This window comes from Physeter macrocephalus, chromosome 4 (genome assembly GCF_002837175.3).
Source record: "Physeter macrocephalus isolate SW-GA chromosome 4, ASM283717v5, whole genome shotgun sequence".
Taxonomy (NCBI): Eukaryota; Metazoa; Chordata; class Mammalia; order Artiodactyla; family Physeteridae; genus Physeter; species Physeter macrocephalus.
In genome coordinates, this window is record NC_041217.1 from 86,087,158 (window position 1) to 86,107,042 (window position 19,885).

Consider the following 19,885-nt stretch of genomic DNA (forward strand, 5'->3'; position numbering starts at 1 on the left):
TTTTTTTTTTTTTTTGCGTTATGCGGGCCTCTCACTGTTGTGGCCTCTCCCATTGCGGAGCACAGGCTCCAGACACGCAGGCTCAGCGGCCATGGCTCACAGGCCTAGCTGCTCCGTGGCATGTGGGATCTTCCCTGACCAGGGCACAAACCCGTGTCCCCTGCACCGGCAGGAAGACTCTCAACGACTGCACCACCAGGGAAGCCCAATCTTTCCTATTTTAAAGTCTCTGTTTCATTTATTTCTTCTCTGATCTTTATGACTTCTAACCTCCTGCTATCTTTGGGGGTTTTTTGCTCTTCTTTTCTAGTTCCTTTAGGCGTAAGTTTAGGTTGTTCATTTGAGATTTTTTGTTTGTTTCCTGAGGTTAGCTTGTATCACTATAAACTTCCCTCTTGGAATTGCTTTTGCTGTGTCCCATAGATTTTGAATTGTGTTTTCATGTTCATTTGTCTCTGGGTATTTTTTGATTTCATCTTTGATTTCTTCAGTGATCCTTTGGTTGTTTAATAGCATATTGTATAGCCTCCACATGTTTATGTTTTTGTCCAGATTTTTTCTTGTGATTTTTAGTTTCATTGCACTGTGTTTGGAAAAGATGCTTGATATGATTTTAATTTTCTTAAATTTATCAAGGTTTGTTTTGTAGCCTAGCATATGATCTGTCCTGGAGAATATTCCATTTGCACTTGAAAAAAATGTGTTTTCTGCTGCTTTTAGAGGAGATATTCTTTATATATCCATTAAGTTCATCTGGTCTAATGTGTTAATTAGGTCCCATGTTTCCTTATTGATTTTCTGTCTGAATTATCTGTCCATTGATGTAAATGGGGTGTTACAAGTCCCTATTATTATTGTTTTACTGTCAATTTTTCCCTTTATGTCTGTTAATATTTGCTTTATGTATTTAGGGGATCCTATGCTGGGTGCATATATATTTACAATTGTTATGTCTTCTTCTTGGATTGCCAGCACACTGTTGTGTGGGGCCTGGTCTTGGGCCCTCTGATGGGCAGAGCCATGTCCAGGGGTGGCTATAGCCTCAGGGGATCTTAAGGCAGTCTGCCTGCTGGTGGATGGTGTTGTGTCCTCACTTAGTTGCTTGGCCCGAGTCAACCCAGTACTGGTGCCTACGAACCAGTGAGCGTGGGTGGGCTGGGTCCTGAGGCTAATTAGCTAGGAGGAGAATTCCAAAATGGTGCTTGCCAGCACCAGTTTCCACGTGGTAGAATGAGCACCCCAAAATGCTTCTGCCAATGTCTAGGTCCCCAGGGTGAGCTCCAGTTGTCTCCTGTCTCTCCCAGAGGCTCTCCAAGATCAGTAGGTAAGTCTGACCCAGGGTCCTTTCAAATTATTGCTTCTCTCTTGGTCCTGAAGCATGTGAGATTTATGTGAGCACTTTAAGAATGGAGTCTCTATTTCCCACAACCCTCTGAGTCTCTTGAAAGCAAGCCCTGCTGGCATTCAAAGCAAAATGTTCTATGGGCTTGTCTTCTTGGTGCAGGATCCCCAGGCTGTGGAACCTGTTGTGCGTCTCAGACCCCTCTCTCCTTGGGCAGAAACTCTGCAATTGTAATTATTCTCCTGTTTGTAGGTCACTCACCCAGGGGTATCAGTCTTGCCTATACTGCATCTCCACCCCTCCTACCTATCTCATTGTAGTTCCTCCTTTATATCTTTAGTTGTAGAAGATCTTTTCTGGTAGGCTCTTTCCTTTTTCATTGATAGGTGTTCTGTAAATTGCTGTAATTTTCATGTGCCCACGAAAGAAGGTGAGCTCAGGGTATTTCTACTCCTCCATCTTGGCTAACTCTCCCTAGTTCTTGAACTGGGTACTGCTTAAACCAATGAGTTCACCTTACATATTTCATTAATCTGTTCAGTTATGATTTGGGCCTTTTTTGGTATGTAAGATATACCAATGAAATAGCTTATTTTAAAAAATCTAGCACATTAACGTTATCTACTCACTTGTTTTCAAGAATAACATAGTCACACCCACTTCACTTTTTTTTTTTACTTCAACGATTTGTAATTTGTCGAGTATTATCCTTCTTTTAACTAAAGCTATTTACCTCCTTCTGTTACCAGAAACCAGTAAGTCTAGAGTGTTATTAATTCTCCTAACATTAGTTTTTGTTCTGATGTCCACTTATAACACTGCTCTTTTACTTTCCTAAACTACTTGTCTGAAACAACATTTAACCTTCTCTCTTAATTCTAGACTTACTCATTATTCATTATATGGTGCAAGAGCCTGACTACTTTATTCTTCTAAAGTAGTTGTATCTGAGCATTTATATATTGCAATACTATTATTTTATTAGGAATTATTTTTCCTCCTTTACAATTATAGCATTATATTGTTTCCTCCTTTACAATTATGGCATTATATTAGTAGGTTATGCTATCCATGAAGCTAATCTTAGGATAATAAAGGGGGAGTTATGAAATAATTTGTTACTCAAAGCAGGACTTGGGTCTAAAGAGAATTGAGAATCTCTGATCAAGATAATAGGGATTCTGCTGGAGGATGGATGTGCCTTGAGAAGGGAAACAAAGGAGAAGATAATAGACTTTCTAAATCCCACTTTCCTGACTTTCTCAAATACCTCTCTCTTTCATTTGTTGGTAGAAGAATGAACACAGGCTTTGAAACCCCTCAGAACAGGTTTCTAATAGGTACAGGTCTGTTATTTACTAGCTACATGACCTTGTGGAAGTTACTTAATCCACCTAAGCCTTGGTTCATCTATAAAATAGCACTAATCATTTCTTGCTTCTTAGGGTTGCCACGAGAATTTAAGAGATAACACAGACAAATCTTGCACAGCAAGTGACTAACCTATAATTGACATTGAACAAATATTAATGCACTTCCAATCTACCACCTCCATGCCCAGGGCTATAGCTAACTCCAAGGGTACCTTTGTGCATATTTTACAATGGTATCCTTTCATCTGGATGGGTGCCACTCCCAGTCAAGGCTCATGACTTGGTGAGTGGAGAACTGCCCCTATCCCCACGAGGATCAAGGTCCTTCACCTACCTCTCTCCAATTAGACTCCAATACTGAAGGAATGAGTTTTCACACATGTGCTAGAGTCCAAGAATATGATTACCATGATCAAAGTCCCAAAGGAATGGCTGGGAGATCTGTAGCATAATTTTGTTTCCCTTCGTCTTCCTGGGTAGACCAGATGGCATGAACTTTGAAGATCTCTGAGAAGCTCAGGACCAGAACTCTCTATCAAAGGGACTTTTAAAAACCCTGACTCTCTTGTATACCATCTCCATGAGTGACCACTCTTACAAGTGGACTTTAACCAATAATTTGATAGCTGTAACTCAGACTGGCTGCTAAGCAACAGTCCCCCCCGCCTTGAAGTCATTGTGACATTGCTTTCTACAAGGCAACATTATGGTGTAGAGGGAGCCAGAAAAGCCCAACTTTGAAAATAAGCTCTGCTAACTATTAACTGCATAATCTTGGGCAAATTTTCCTCACAATATCTCAATTTCTTCACCTGTAGCACAAGGACAATATTCACCATGTAGGAGATAACCTATATAAAGTCCTATGCTTGGCTTACTCAACTTGTGCATCATTTCCCTTCCTGCCCTCATTGATTTATTCATTCAACAGGTACTTATTAAACTCTTACAATATGTCAGGTACTGCTCTAGGCTTTGGGAATATAGCAGTGAACAGAAATCCTTGTTCTCCTAGAGGTTAATTCTAGCAGGGGAGGCAATAAAAATGGTAAATACATAAAATGTATGGGATGTCAGGTATTGATTTTGCCAAGGAAAAACAAAGGAAAAAACAAAGGAATCACAGACAGGGAAGAAGGGAAAAGGGAGTTTCATGGCCAGGAAGGGGCCCACTGAGAAGGTGGCTTCGAGGAAAGGCCTACAGGAAGTGAGGCAGAAAGTCAAATGGAAACCTTGGGAAAGAGTATTCTAGCTTGTACAAAAGCCCTGAGGCAGTAACATGCCTGGACTATTGGAGAAACAGCAAAGACACCAACATAGTTGAAGTAGAGGTGAGAAGTGAGAAATGTTTTCAACATTTCTTTTAAGGCAGGTTTAGTGGTGATGAACTCCCTCAGGTTTTGTTTGTCTAGGAAAGCCTTTATTTCTTCATTATAATTAAGTATAAATTTGCTAGGTAGAGTATTCTCAGCTGACAGTTTTTAATTTTTCAATATTATGAGTATGTCATCCCACTTTCTCCTGGGCTGTAGAGTTTCTGCTAAGAAATCTACTCATAGGGACTTCCCTGGTGGTGAAGTGGTTGGGAGTCCGCCTGCCAATGCAGGGGACACGGGTTCGAGCCCTGGTCCAGGAGAATCCCACATGCCGCGGAGTAGCTGGGCCTGTGCGTCACAACTGCTGAGCCTGTGCTCTGGAGCCCACGAGCCACAACTACTGAGCCTGTGCTCTGGAGCCCGTGAGCCACAACTACTGAGCCCACGAGCCACAACTGCTGAGGCCCGCGCACCTAGAGCCCGTGCTCCGCAACAAGAGAAGCCACCGCAATGAGAGGCCTGCGCACCGCAGCGAAGAGTGGCCCCCACTCTCAGCGACTGGAGAAAGCCCGCGCGCAGCAGAGAAGACCCAACACAGCCAAAAATAAATAAATAAATATTTAAAAAAAAAAAAAAAGAAATCTACTGATAGCCTAATGGGGGTTCCTTGTAGGTTACTGTCTTTTTTTCCCCCCGGCTGCCTTTAAAATTCTTTCTTTGTCATTGACTTTTGACAGTTTTAATATAATTTGTCTTGGAAAAAGTCTTCTTGCACTGAGATAATTATGTGTTCTCTTATCTTTGTGAATTTGTATACCCAGTTCCTTCCCAGGCTTGGGAGTCCTAGCCTATTATTTCTTTAAATAAACTCTCTGTTCCCTTCTCCCTCTCTTCTCCTTCTGGGATACCCATTAGCCTTATGTTGCCTTTCCTAATGGAATTGGGTAGTTCCAATAGAATTTATTCGTTTAAAAAAATCTTAGTTCTCTTTTCTCTTCTACCTGAATCATTCGTAGATTTTGAACTTACTACTTCTCTCTTCCTTATGGTCTGGTCTATTTCCAATGTTTTTAATGCTTTCTTCATCTCATTTATTGAGTTCTTCAGCTCCAGAATTTCTGTTTTGTTCTTCTTTAGAGTTTCAATCTCTTCAGTAAAGCATTCCTTCTGTTCATTAATTTTATTCCTGAGCTCATTGAACTGTCTTTCTGAGTTTTCTTGTAGCTCATTGAGTTCTTTCATGACAGATATTTTCAGTTGTCTATCAGTTAGCTTACACTCTTTCATGACTTTAACTTTGATTTCCTGAGAATTACCGTTTTCTTTTTGTGATACCATATTACCATGGTTTTTCATGGTGCTTAATGAGTTGTTCCTCTGCTGGCACTTTTGAAGTAGCAAACACCTTTTTTAATTTGGTAAAATTATTTCCACTTTGATTTTAACAATTCAACATGTTGGTTATTAGAGGCTTTTTTTTTTTTCCAGTAGGTAGTGCTATAGCACAAGTTTTCATTTCTCTTACCTGAACTCTCTCTGGCTATATTTGAAAATTGACTTTCCACCCTCCACTGCCTCTGCCAGAGGTGTCACTTATGCCCTTGCTGCTTTGCCTCCAGAATCTCTGGTGCTTTGCTGTTGCCAATGTTGCCATTGTTGCCAGGGTCACTGCCAAGGGCATCAGGATGGTGGGCACCTCCACTGGGTCCAGGGATGCTTGAGTGGTGGGCAACACTGCCACAGCAAAGGCAGAGGGAGGGTGGGGTGGGAAGGGGGTCGTGGGTGCCTTTGATGCATCTGGGATTGTCAGATGCAAGAGTGCCAGAGTCCAGGCACCACCAGAACTGGAGGGACTGAGGTCATGGGCCTTGCCACTGCTAATGCCTGGTTCCCTGTGTCTGGGGTACTGCTGCAGTCTGGAGGCCTAATTTGTGTGTGCTGCCTCCCCTATTACTACTGGGTCCTCTGGAACTGTTGGCTCAGTACTGGCGTGACCACGGAGTCTGGATTGCAAGTACCACCTCTGCTGTTCTCCCAATTCCACCTCCTCTATTTGTTCCGGTCTACTTATCTTCAGATGTACAGATGTGTGGATCTCTCCAGAATCCTAGTGTGTTGGACCAGAGGAACCTTTGTTGAGTTATGAACGTTTTACTCATTGTAGATTGAAGAGGAGAGACCAACAGACTGTCTCGTACTACCATGATATTGACGTCACCCGATCTTCTTTTTCCTAACATGCCATGTTCATTCTACCTCAAGGACTTTGTACTTGCTGCACCACTGCACTCTTCCCAGATCTCAGAATGACTGGTTCCTCTCTAATATCAAGGCTCATCTCATATGGGATCTCTCCAGAGATGCCTTCCTGGACTGCTCAAACTAAAATAAGCTCCTCCCTTGGTCACTTTCTATCACTGATTCACTTTCCTCATTTCTTTCTTTTTTTTGCTAATTTATTGCTAAACACTCCTATCAGCAAAATATAATCCCCATAAGGGTGAACTCTTTATGTTATTCACCACTATGTCTTTAGTACCCAGAACATTATCTGGCACATAATAAATAATCAAGAAATGCTGTGGGCTCATGAATGAATAGTTATTACCCAGAAAGCTGCATGTGCCTCATCATTACCACCAGTGCTGCCATCTACCATGAGAACACTGAGATCTGTGCCAAAGGAGGCAGTAAAACATAGTAGTTAGGACTGTGAACTCTTTTGGATCTGGCTCTGCAACTTATTAGCTGTGAGATGTTGGGTAGGTTATTTGGTTCCTTGGGTTAATGTTATCTTCCTCACAAAGTTGCTGAGAGAATTAAATAACAAAATACATGTAAAACAGTTAAAACGGAGTTTGACATACAGTAAACATGCCAGAAAATAGGAGCCATTATATTCTTATTACTTAGGATTCTTTCAGTTGCAAATAAAAGAAACAAACTTAAGCCAGCTTATGTAGCAAAAGGAGTTTATTACATAGTTATAGGGATGTTTCACAGAACCCAAAGGCAGAAATGCATCTGGGCCTCAGGAAGGAGCTAGAATGAAGAGTTGGAAAGCTATTGATAAATGTTCTCTCTGCATCTTTCATCGTGGCTTTTCTCCATTGCTCCCCTTTAGTCTTCTTGCTCTGCATCCAGGGCAACTTTCCCTTCTCCTCAGTTTCTCACTACAGATCCTGAGTTTACATATTATAGGCAAAGCCAGTCTCAGGGACTGTTAGCTATTCCTTGTTCTCTGTTGCAGATTCCAAAGGGTGATAATCTGATAAGCCCTCTTGATTCTGATGTCTACTCTAGTCAATCATCCAAGCCAGGGGAGGAGCTAATGCAGCAAAACCACAGCTGCTAGTGACCACAGCTATGGTTTCAAGGAAAGGACCTCTGGTTTCACTCCTGAGAAAGGCAGACATCCCCAAAGGAACCCACTGCAAAGACCTTCCCAATGCTGCCAATTCAGGGGAGCTGGACCAGCTCTGGGACCTCAGCAGACATGGAGAGAATGACCTGGCCTTCTGTTCCTTGAGCAAGCCAAACTGGCCTGTGCCCCCGAGTCTCCCAGAATCACTTTGGTTCCCTACTGAGAACAGTCACCAAGATGCAGACCTATCTTTTTCATGTCCTCATCCCATGCCAACACCAAACATTCAGACGTTTCCTCCTGACAGCATCCAACCTTCATGCAGATCAACCAAAGCCAGTAGAAGGCTTGTGGGTTTGTTGGTGTCATTACTTCCTCACACACTCTCTTCTGCCACTCCACTCCCATGCACAACCTGTATTTTCACATCTAGAAAGGTCTCTACCCAAATCACTTAAAACCAAGGACACTCATGTATTGACTGATGGATTTTATTGCAAAACTCTAGGTAGGAGCAAGGTGTGCTAAGCAAAGGAGACTGTTCAGCACACTAGAGAATGGAGACACAGGTCAGGTTTATGCCAGCTTGCAGCACTGACAGCTGGTGTCAAAGACAAGCCCAGCCTGACAATACTGCTCGTATGTGATTCCATCTGAGCAGTACAGGAAGGCATTTCTGTTATTTGCCACAGGGTAGAGGCCATTAGCTTTGCCGGCACAGTATCCGCTACCCACAGAGCTGCCTCCAGAGCTGCTACTCCCACTTCCACTTCCACTCCCACTTCCGGCACTCCTGGTGGGCTCACTGGACTGAGTGGAGGTGGTGCAACCTGAAACAGCATGAAGAGCAGACTAGTGGACCTAGCAGAAGGTCTCAGATTCACCTAGGGGTGAAGAACTAGCAGACCTGGGGTGAGGTCTGGAAGTGGAGTGCAGTTCGCTCTGAGTCCCTGTAACTGAGGAACTCACAAGATAACTCCATCTTAGGAATTAGGAACAGCTATAATTTCAAGCCAGCCCAGTATTAAATTTTAAAAATTCTCTCTTATGATGTTAAAATCATGTTTTAAAATTTTTACTGAGTGCCCAGTATATGCGAAATGCTTTTCTAGGATCTGGGTATAAGTGGTAAGCAAATAAGCTGTAAGAGAAAATCTGGACAAAATTTAGGGAATTGGTACTTTCCCTGAGTTATAGATTAGAAATATGTCAGTACTGCTTAGGGTTTTTTGTTCAATCTCCCCTGGCAGACTGAAGGAGACCTTTAATAAGGGGTTCATAGAAAAATAAATGCTGATATTGAAGGTCAGCCTAATTTCTTGAGGCTTTTCCACACCTTTAAGAATTAGTAGACCTGGAAAACCCACACAGTAGACCTGGTTTCTCATAAGAACATAAAATTCCTGATGTGGACTTTCAAGGGTAAGGAAAGAATATAGCACTTCTCTCTCAGGCAGGCAAGAACAGTGAGGTAAAATGGGAAGAGACTCCTCAGGCAAAGGGGGAAGATGTTAGGCTGTCTTTTGAGTTGGAAAAGGAGCATTTATAGAGCATGGGCATCCCCCTGCTGTCACTCACTTGCACTCTTCAGGCCAAGAACATCCTTCAAGGTGTTGATCAGAGGGAACTTGCCCTGGTTACAGAATGTGCCTGTGAAGTCATCCAGGTCAATGGCCCAGACCATGGCACCTCCAAAGTTGTTCTGCTTAAGCCACTCAGCCTGTTTAAGGATAGAGGACCCCAGGAGTCATTTTATTTTGGGGGACTCAGGGCTGAGCTCACAGCACATTGGAGGGGCTGACCTTACCTTGATATGAAAGCTCTTGACGTTGTCATAGCCAACCCATTCATTGCCCTTATAGGCGTAGGGCACGTACTGAGGGGCGTCCCATGCCTGAGTGGCTCCATCTTTCAGGAAGGTGCAGATCTTTAAAAAGTCAAGAGATTCAAATCCTTTAAGTATGACTCCCAAGAAAGAGAAAACATACAATTTCCTCTTTGATTTTTTTTTTCTGTCATGCCTCCAATAGGGGTTTTCCTCAGATTTCGAATTATGGGTTTTTATTTGCAGTAAATAAGATCAAATTGTTTTTGAAATACTCAGATGTTATCCTTATTCTTAGTACTTGATTTTGAGAACCCATGTTAGTATGGGAAATACAGTTATTTAATTCCCTTAAGTGCAAATATAAATGACCTTAAGTATGTAGTCTGTTGTTTGAAGGGATATTGCACACTACAAATGTTCTTCATACTGGATTAGGTAAATGAATAGGTTACTTAAACACCTGAAGCATTTGGAGTAGTATCTGTGTTACAGTAGGTAAGTAGTGGACAAAATGAACATTCAAGCTTTACACAGATTCTAGCCCTAAGGCTACTGTGCAGCACAGGGCATGAAATTCACAGAATTTCAACTGTAAAGCCCAGGCTACCTACCTCATAGTAGGCCAGGAACCCAGCCTGCCCAGTGTAGGGCCCAGCAGGACCAGCACCAGAAGTGGGGGCACCAATGCCATTGTTGGAAGGGTTGCTTAGGATGTAGTTGTGTCCATAGGCAGGGAATCCAACGATGAGCTTCTCAGCTGGGGCCCCATTGTTCTTCCAGTAGTTCATGGCAAAATCCTGAAAATGTAGCAGGTGAGCTAGAGGCCCACCCAGCTGATGACCCATTGCTTAGTTATGCTAGTCCACTGACCTAACAGGTAAAATTGAATAATGCTAATAACAGATAGATTAGTTGGTATTTTTTGAAACATTTTGGTGAGGTTATAGTTAATGAAATATGATCAGCCACTTAAGAAGAGAGTTGTCCAAATGAGACTTTTGCAGAATTTATATTTGTTTTGTCTCTGAATCTCCGTGTGATTTACAACATCTCTGGTCTGAACCTGCAACTGTGTGGGTACTCACCACATTGAGGTAAGCATTGTTGCCAGTGTCAGTTGGGTATTTGTAGAGGGGGCTGTTCTCTCCAGTGTAGCCCTCCCAGGAGCCATGGAGGTCATAAGTCATGACATGGATGTAGTCTAGGTACCTGAGGTGGGATAAAGCATTTAAAAACATTTCCAACTGTTATTTCCCACACCTGTGCAGACAAAAGATACCACTTCCAATGCCTCTTAAACAAAGTCCCTGAGTGGCAAGACAGACTAAGGACAAGTCTACTTTGCAAAACTGATACCTATAGGAGTTTGAGGATAAGGTGAGTCACTCACTGGGACAGTTGAGGAATCTCATAGCCAGACTGGATGTTGGAGATGCCAGCAGCTACTGCAGCAGTGACCAGCAGCCTGGGCTTGTTGGTTTGGATGGCCTCCTGCTCAAAAGCTTCACGCATTTCCTATAGAATAATCAAGTATAGTAGGGCATCTATGAAACTGATTTCAGCTCCTTAAATATTAATAAATATATGTTTGTATAATGCTTTCCTTTTCAAAATGCTTTCACATATTTCATCTTTAGTTTCTCAATATCCCTATAAAGTAGACAGAATTGATAGTATTCATTTTATAGCTAATATGCATAGAAGTTAGACAATTTCACCAAAGTCTCACAGCAAGTTAGTATCCAGGTCATGACCAAAACCCAAGTCCCAGATGACCAGTCAGAGCTCTACTTATATCACTACACTTTGAAGTTATACTTGCTACAGTAACCTATATCCAGCTTTTAGCAATATAGAGATTTGCTTCCCTTTGTCCAGTAAATGAGCTACTTTATAGGACTGACATCCCATCAAATGAAATGCTGAATTGGCCAGTGAGGAAAGTGGTAACAGCCAGGTGATAGGTTCCCTATCAATGCTAGAGGTTAATCCACCGTTATTTTGTGACTCTAATCTTATCCGGAGCACTGGATTCAGTTTTTATAACTACATTATTAGGGTGTACCAGAGTGTGTTCCAGTGAAGAGTGGGTCTCAAAATTGTTGTATGGGTACTTGTTAAAGGAACTAGGTTATTTAACTGGAAGGAGAAAAATTATAGGCAAGATATAGCTGTCTTCATATATTGAACTAATATATTGCAAAAGGTGCAGCTTTATTCTATGTTACTTCAGTGGGCAGAGCTAGAACCACTAATTGGAAGTTATTAATTATGACTGGACGCATGTATTGACTAAGAATGCAGATGTTCTGTTTGATCTCTAGAGCTGTTCAACAAGTAAGTAGGTTTATTTTTCAACCAGTGAGTTACTTAATATTGAAACTATTGGAGGCTGCCTGACAATCTGGTATACCAGATGGTATACAAAAAAACCCTGTCTTGGGGGAGAGTAAATCTAAAAGTCATCCTTGGCTTTTCTCACCCAATTCATTTTTCCTTGGTGATCTCTTAATTATTTACCTTTGCTGATGACATCAATACAGTATGTCAAATCAAGTCCTTTGTTCTGAACTCCAGCTTGACATTCATCCAATATCTATTCATCCAGTGTCTATTGGGCAAAACTATAAGAGGTCCTACAGATTCCTCTCACTCAGCACATTCAAAGACAAATTAATGAGTCTTTTTTCTTGCTCCAAATCTACCCTTTTTCCTGTATTTACCATCTTAGTTAACAGGACCACAGTCAAACTAGTTCTCAAGGTCAGAAAACTGGAAGTTCTCTCTTTTTCCACTTCCAATTGGTCTCCAAATCCTATTGATTCTACCCTCCTAATATCTCTTATATACTTCCTTTTTCTGTTCTCACTGTTAGGGTCTTCATTCAGACCCTCAGCATCTCTTGCTTGATTTATTGCAATAGCCTCCTAACTCTATCCCTGCCTCCTTACCTTTTTCTAATTCATCCTCCGTAGTTAAAGCCAGAGTGATCCTTCTAAAACATGAGCTTTGCCATATCTTTCCATTACTTGAAAATCCTTCAAAGTTGCCTTGAATGTAATGTCTAAATTATTTAACATAATATACAAATCCTACATGATCTGATTCTTGTCTCTGGTGCAGCCTCATAATCCATTACTCACATACCTGCTCACACATATCTACATGTCTTCATTTGTGCAATCCCATCATCACTTAATTGGTTAACACCACTTTCAAGACTAAGCTCTTCTTGATCCTACCCCAGAGCAGAATTAGATACCTTCTCTCTGTGCTGCTTTTGCACTCTGAATACCTCTATCATGACATTTACCTAGGTGTACTGTAATTGTTGGTTATTTTTCAGGCTTCCACCTATGACTGTGTATTCCTTAAAGCCAAGGATTGTGTCTTATTCTTATCTTTAGCCGGACACTTAATGCAGTGTCTGGGATGGTGTAAGTGCTCAGTGATAACAGGCAGTCTAGTACAAAGGTTAGAAGCAATGGGCTCTGTAGTCAGACTACTTGGGTAGTTATGACACCTATTAGTTGTGTGATATTAGGCAAGTTACTTAAACCCGCTATATATAACTTCCTCATCTGTAAAATAAAGATTATAGTACTTATAGTACCTATATCATAGAGTAGATATGAAGATGAAATGAGTTATGATTTAAAAACTGCTTGTAGAATTGTGCCTGACACATAGCACACATAATAATGTTATTATTATTATTAAATGCTGTTGAATGTAGGCATGATATCTAAGAATCTTTGCAATGTAAAATTTCCAAAATTCTAAATTCCAGTTTAGTTTCACTCTGGAACCACCAGGTTCTCCTTGAAAAGAACTTTGAATTTTCTTGGGCTAAACACTGCCACCTCCCTCCTCACCTGCACCAGGACAGTGAAGAGATGCTTGTCCTGAGAAGGGCTTCCGCGAGAGCCAGGGTACTCCCAATCTAAGTCCAGCCCATCAAATCCATACTGACGCAGGAATTTGATGACTGAAGAAATGAAAGTCTTGCGATTCTCTGGAGTGGAAACCATGGCAGTGAAACTGAAGGAGATCCAAAGAAGGCAGGTGGAGGCCTTGGTAGTCCCAACACCTTGTAGTAAAGTCAAACTCCTATATTTCTGCCTCAGAGCTTTTCACCAATATCCATATCCCAGATAAAACTATGTTCCTGGCTTTCTCCTGTGCTTACTTTGTAATCACTACTCTGTCAGCCATGGTACCTCAGTGTTCTCTTTGTTTTGTTATCCACCCAACTCTGATCTTTCTCCCAAATTGTACCTGTTGCTTTGAACACCTGGCTACCTTGGCTCACTCTGCTGTCTTTCCAAATAGTCCCTGATGTTTGTATACCCTCAAAAAGGTCTTCTTGTTTATTTGCATGACTTTCTCTTCCCTTCTCCCAGAAAGTAAATAGACAGAAGTGCTATAACACTCTCCTCAGGGGTTGTACTTCTGAAATACTTTGAGAAGAGGTTGTTTTGAAATCTCAGTAACTAAGCTTCTGTGAATGTAGTCCCAGAATATCCATCTAAATGTAAACGTACAAAATAAATGGTGTTCTAATTAATACTGTGATTCTGGTGTAGTAATTTATTTAAGTAGCATATTTGTTTAATGTATATCCTTAATATCCTGTCTTAAGTTGTGAAATCTAAAGGGACTTAGGTCACATTGGGCTAACTTGTTTTCCATAACAAATGAACACCAGGCTCTCTCATAGAAGACTTACGGGGCAGTTCCAAAATTCCAGCCTCCAATGGACAGGAGAGTTTTCAGCTGGCTGTTCCTGTAAAGCAAAAGATAGAAAAGAAAAACTTCAAAATCCATGAGTCCCTCAATTTAAAATAACATTGCTTCAGTATTGGGCCTGGTCAGAAACTTTGATGTTGCCTTGATAAAATATTCTGTAGAACAATTTTCCTTCACTACTGAACACTTTATAAAAATTATTTGTGTTATCATTATGAATGCACTCAGAGTTCTTTAGAAAAATCTAAATTAAGTGACTGGGTTTTTAAAAAATAGGAATGTATTGGCAATTCTTACATTCTACTCTATCAGATGAAATGGTAAATATTGCTTGAACATAATTACTTTCTCAGACTTTATGATAATGAATATAAATCAGTTGGCTTAAAATCATGCACATTTTCTGGAATAGTGGCTCTCAAACATCAGTTTATACAAGAATGAAGTACAAGGACCAGAGCTGGAGAACAACATTAAAATTCCAGGTTTTTAACCCCTTTCTCAGAGGTTGTGATTCAGTTGGATTAGGGATTGAGATTTTTATCAAGTGACTCATGTGATTTTGATGCATGGTCAATGGATCACACTTTGAAAAATACCACTCTGAAGAGGTTTATTTCTTCTTAGGTGTCATAACTCAAATTCTAGTGGCTGCATTCAAGATACTGCCACTACTGAAGATAGCAATGGCCTGTAGCCTTACTTCTCCTGGATGTAACTAACTGAACAAATTAGAAATTAAAAGATACCAGGGTTTTTGTTTGTTTTGTTTCATTTTTACACAGAACAGAACTCTGTTAAAATACAGCAAACTCTTCTGATTTCTTGGGCTCTGTTATGTCTAATCTTCGGTATCCTCTGCCTCCTGTTCTCTGATGCAAGTAGCTAAGATGGTTTGCAGTTTCTTGAGTCATAAAAAAGATAATTACAGTGAAAGGAAGATACAGAACTATTTTTTAGTACTAGCTAGAGCAGGCAACATGCTACGTTATCTATATCCTCAATACTTAAAGTGTAGCTCCTGGGCCAGAAGCATCAGGATCATAGGGAAGCTTGTTAGAAATACAGAGTCTTGGTTCCTACCTCAGACTCACTGAACCTGAACTGCAGAGATACAAACTTAGATATCTTCCCATTCTCTTACTTATTTTTCAGGCTATTGAAAGATTGGTAGAGAGTCACATCATTCCATTCAATGGTGGTGATCTTGTTGTTTCTCATCCCAGCAAAGGCATAAATCAGGTGAGTACAGAGGCAGGGGTCGATGTTGTCAGGCTTGAAACTTCCCAGGCCTGGCCGGTACTGGGACCAGTTGGTGAAGTAGCATATCAGCTGGTAGGCAGAACCTGAGAGTAGTAAGAAGTAGGAAAAATGGCCTGACTTAGGTGCCACTGAAATGTGCTGTAAGTTTTAGCCCTGCTTCTGTTTCCCTCCCTTTGCCTCAGATACCTGATCTTTGTGTAAGGGTGGTTAATAGGAACAATCTTGCAAATGAATTCAAAGCTTCTAACTTGGGAACTAGTCACTGACTCTCAAGTTGGTTATTTTTAACTTTGACAGATTCACTTTGGGATCTTGGTGAAGCCTAGGAACCACTGAAAAAAAAATGCCCAGTAGTCCTATGAAGCCCAGTGAATACCAACTTACAACTCTCAGGTGGTCATGCTGAAGAGAATAACAGTGGCAGCCAATACAAAAATAACAGGTTCTCCCAACATCAAATCCATCTGTCTGTAAAGAAGACAGTAGCTTTCTTTCCTAGTATAGTTTATCTATCTCTTGACATCCATTTTAAAAAGTAATATTAGAATATGAAAAAAATCACATTTAATACATTAAGCAGATAATTGAATTATGAATAATGTATAAAGATTTTAGGTTTATTGTAGGTAAAGATTATGTCAAGGATACAATACAGAGTCCATGATTTACCTAGCTGAGCATTCAGCAGAAGGGCCAGACCTAGAGAGAAAGAAAACACATGTATTCTGAACCAATTGTCTATATATTGTAGAATATAATTCTGAGGCCTTGGGTACCATCCTATTTGTCATAGGTTTTTATAGCCCAAGTGGCACTTAGGGGTTATGCCAAAGAGTAGGCTTTTCAGTGAAGGCACCAATACATCTGTACTTCCCTTCTCTTAGTCAAAAATGAGCATGGCTCTCTCTTCTTCCATCTTCCATGTCAGTAACAAATGTTACGGAAGGCAGAGTTGGAGGTCTACTACCTATGGGAGATTTATGTACTAAAACTACCCAAAATTTACTCTACTCAATGACTACACCCATCCATGCTTCACCACCCTTAACTGGGATGAATACAGCTTCACACACAAAGCATCCTCTAAATCAGTGAATTCAGTATCTCTTGGGGCCTTTGAGTTTTTTTATACCAACTTTAAGAGCCCTTACAGTAGAAGAGAACTAGAAACTGTTAGACAGGACTCCAGATGCTGTTCCCTGGCTTCTACCAGGACACTTTTGACCTGATTGCTTTATAAATTGAGCTAGAGGTTTCATTTGGAAAAGGTTCTGAAGCTATAAAAAGTTTGTAAATCTCAGCTCTAGAGCAACTAATAAGCTATGGATACAAATTGGCTCTAAACAATGTACTGAATCAACCCCTTTAAATGATTGAATTCTAGCTGATATTTTTATAGTACATCAGCAACTCAGTAAGACAGTAAGGGATTAAAGAGAAATCTGAAAACAGTAGAACAAAGATAACTTGCATAACTCTGTCTCAGTTCCCACTGATTTTCATCTCTGAAAAAGATAGACCAAAAACACAAACATGTAAATTAAAATAATATCAATTAAAATGAGGTGGTGCAGGAAGATGAATAGAGAAATGGGAACAACCCAACAAGGAATGGGAGTGTAAGACAAGCATTGGAAGAAAACTAGCCTTTCTTTTAGGACCATGCTTGTGGCATCAACTAAGGTAGAAATGCTGCCAGAGTCAATTGAGATTAAGAGAATCAGAAGTAGACTTATTTGTGTATGTCTGGATTCTCTTGGAAATTTGAAATGATGAAAGAACAATAGAAAAGCATAGAGGTGTGTGTGAAGACTATTTCATTCCTGTCGGATGCAGAGAGAAAAAGAAATCAGGTAAGAACAAGGCTCTATCTCCAATTACAGACTCACCTGTGAGAATAAGCTTTGCCATGGTTGCCATTGGCACTGTTCTAGCAGAGCCTGGATTTTCTTTTTATACCATCTGAGTACCAGGTTATCACAAAGGATATCTTCCAAGTGGATAGCATTTAACCCAGATGTGTATATAGTTAATCAGTAAGTCAACAGATCTCCTCCCCTACAAACACCACTTTGTGTACCTCCAACCTGCACTCCCCTCACCACCACCTTCTCTGCTCAATAAGGACAAAAGGTCATGGCTCCTAACAAGGTGGTAGAGACGATCACCACGAAAAGCACTGGCTTATTAGCTTTTTTGGCAGTTCTCAGGGCTGATAAACATCTGTTTAAACATTGTGGTTTTCATGAGGTGGACATTTCGTGCCTGGCATCAAAGCACGTCTTTATTGGAAAATAAACAATAAAAACCCTTGGAAGGTATTAGCTGTTCTTAAAACTTTTCTTTCATGGAGTTATTCATATATGATTTGTATAATCAGTGCCTAAGGACTTTCATCTTCAGGTGCTGTTTTATGAACATTCTATCCATACCTGTTCTTTGGAATGACCTTAGTCATGATTATATGATAATTTTATCTAGGAACGTATGGTTCCCAAAATGTACCCTCTGAAGGTCAATGAGAACTCTCTAATCCATAGTTCCAAATTACATCCAGAAGACGTTTAAAAATATTTTGTGCTGCTGGTGGATAAAGATGATGCAGATGATATTGAAGAGTTTCTTTTAATAGAAATATTTGCAACTTGACCATTTATAGAATTTTTGTTTAAAGTTAATTCCAACCCACCATTCCAAACATTATCCACTACTATTGTCCTATAAAAAAATTCTGCTTCAGCCCAAATGGTCTATTCATTGTCCCCAAACATGTCTTTCATGCCTTTGCTCACACTATCTCTCCACCCTTTGCCTGTAATATCTTCTACCCCAGTATTACAGTTCTTCAAAGTCCAGCTCAGATCCTCTCCTTGAAGTTCAATGATCTCTCCTTCCTCTGAAATACTTATGTCCTTTAGTACATATTGTCTATTCTTGCTTATATGGTACTGTCTTGTGACAGTAACTGGAAAGCAGTTGGTAGACATATGGGTGCACATCATGGGTTGCTGACACCTTAGCAGACTTATTGTAAATATAGACTAATTTTTTATTTTGCCTCATTTAGAAACTAAATTGTGTCCATTTACCCAATGATAATTAGGTCCTGGGTGTTTGGTTCCCACTCATAGGACCAGAGAGAAAGTCTTGTAGAAGTGCTGTCAGGGAGATTTTCAGTTATACAAATAATAATATCAACACTACAAGCACCTATATGCCAGAGATTGTTCTTGGTGTCTATATTACGAAGGATTAATTTTTTCTAAGTGATTAAAACCAACTCTAACAGCACAAATCAGTATATTGGGAGAATATGAGGAAGCTCACAGAATCAAAGATAAGAATATAGGACCTGCTTCTGATTACGACAGAAATCACATTTCTTGGGGGAGCAAAGTGGGAGGAGGGCTTAGGATAAATAAGCTCCAATTTTACTTTTTATCCATGCATCAGTCCATACAAGAATCAAAGTCTTGTGAGAAATAGTGTGATTGTGTAGCTTTGAGCTTGAACCAGTCCCTCACTTAAAGAAAGGACAGGGCACTTGCGTTTAAATTTCCATCCGAATTGGCCATAAAAGGAAATTCTAAAAGAATGGAGAGTGAATACTGAGTGACTGAAAAACAATGAATATTCGTCAGAGAGCTCTACTGCCTTATTTTATTAGGGCCTATAAAAAGAATTATTACTGGGCTTCCCTGGTGGTGCAGTGGTTGAGAATCTGCCTGCCAATGCAGGGGACACGGGTTCGTACCCCAGTCTGGGAGGATCCCACATGCCGCGGAGCGGCTGGGCCTGTGAGCCATGGCCGCTGAGCCTGTGCTCCACAACGGGAGAGGCCACAGCAGTGAGAGGCCCGCGTACCGCAAAAAAAAAAAAAAAAAAAAAAAAGAATTATTACTGTCACCTCAACTTTGTAGATGAGAAAATTGTCAAACAAATCTTAAGTACCAGGTCTGGGATTCAGTGTCAAGAGCAGGAGCATCCAGAATGGAAATCTCCTAATATTTACACTGCATTACTTCCTTATATTAAATGAAGTGGGCTAGTTGGTGGCACAGATTGAACTAGGAAAGACATTTCCATGAGGTACCTAGGAGAATATGGTTGGGACAGAGTCAGAATTGTGTCAAATCAAGTGTAAGTCAAAAATATGCAAAAACAAGCAGCAAGGCCAGTAGTCCCAGATTTATCTATTTGGCACTAAAAGGTCTAGATGTTGTTTAAATTTAGTAAGATATTTTCTATTGAATTTGGCTCTCCTGGTCCTGTACAAAAGACCTGCAGGTAAAATGTCCCTTCTTAATAGCTCCTTAGTAGCTCCAACTGAGTCCCTGTCAAACTTGCCTTCCATCTGAGCACTTGAGTGCTGGAAAGAATTACCAGCATCGTAAGATTTGTAGAATAATAAAGGTTTAAAAGTGTTGGCATTGTGTATCTTTCCATATTGCTCTTTTTTTTTTTTTCCAGTAAGCCTGTATTATTTAGTCTCTCTCAATTTTATGGTACCATGTACCATATGTATAAGTTTAGATATACATTTTAAAGAAAAGTATTAAAATGAAACCCCTGTCCCATCACCCAGTTTGAGTAAGATAATATCTTTGAATATTATCCTATATTTTCTTCCCCAGTTAGATGCTTTTCACT

General features: G+C 40.4%; 1 protein-coding gene across 1 annotated transcript; it reads right to left on the reverse strand.

Moving 5' to 3' along the window:
• Positions 1-7,872: 7,872 nt before the first annotated feature.
• On the reverse strand, positions 7,873-17,248 carry LOC102987732 (chitinase acidic). Its single transcript, XM_007101689.2, has 11 exons — positions 17,125-17,248; positions 15,905-15,934; positions 15,117-15,318; positions 13,953-14,009; positions 13,099-13,264; positions 10,614-10,738; positions 10,309-10,432; positions 9,835-10,020; positions 9,203-9,322; positions 8,974-9,115; positions 7,873-8,225 (listed from the first exon to the last, which is right to left on the reverse strand). Exons 1-11 carry the CDS (start codon positions 17,153-17,155, stop codon positions 7,972-7,974), a joined length of 1,437 nt encoding a protein of 478 aa, XP_007101751.2. The 5' UTR covers positions 17,156-17,248; the 3' UTR covers positions 7,873-7,971.
• Positions 17,249-19,885: the final 2,637 nt, after the last annotated feature.

Bases quoted from the DNA above. Each gene is read 5' to 3' on its own strand.
- LOC102987732 (XM_007101689.2), bottom strand. From the start codon at position 17,155: ATGGCAACCATGGCAAAGCTTATTCTCACAG. The intron at 15,935-17,124 runs GTGAGTCTGTAA...CTTTCTCTCTAG, and splicing joins GGCAAAGCTTATTCTCACAG to GTCTGGCCCTTCTGCTGAAT. The intron at 9,323-9,834 runs GTAGGTAGCCTG...GACTTTTTAAAG, and splicing joins GGTTCCTGGCCTACTATGAG to ATCTGCACCTTCCTGAAAGA.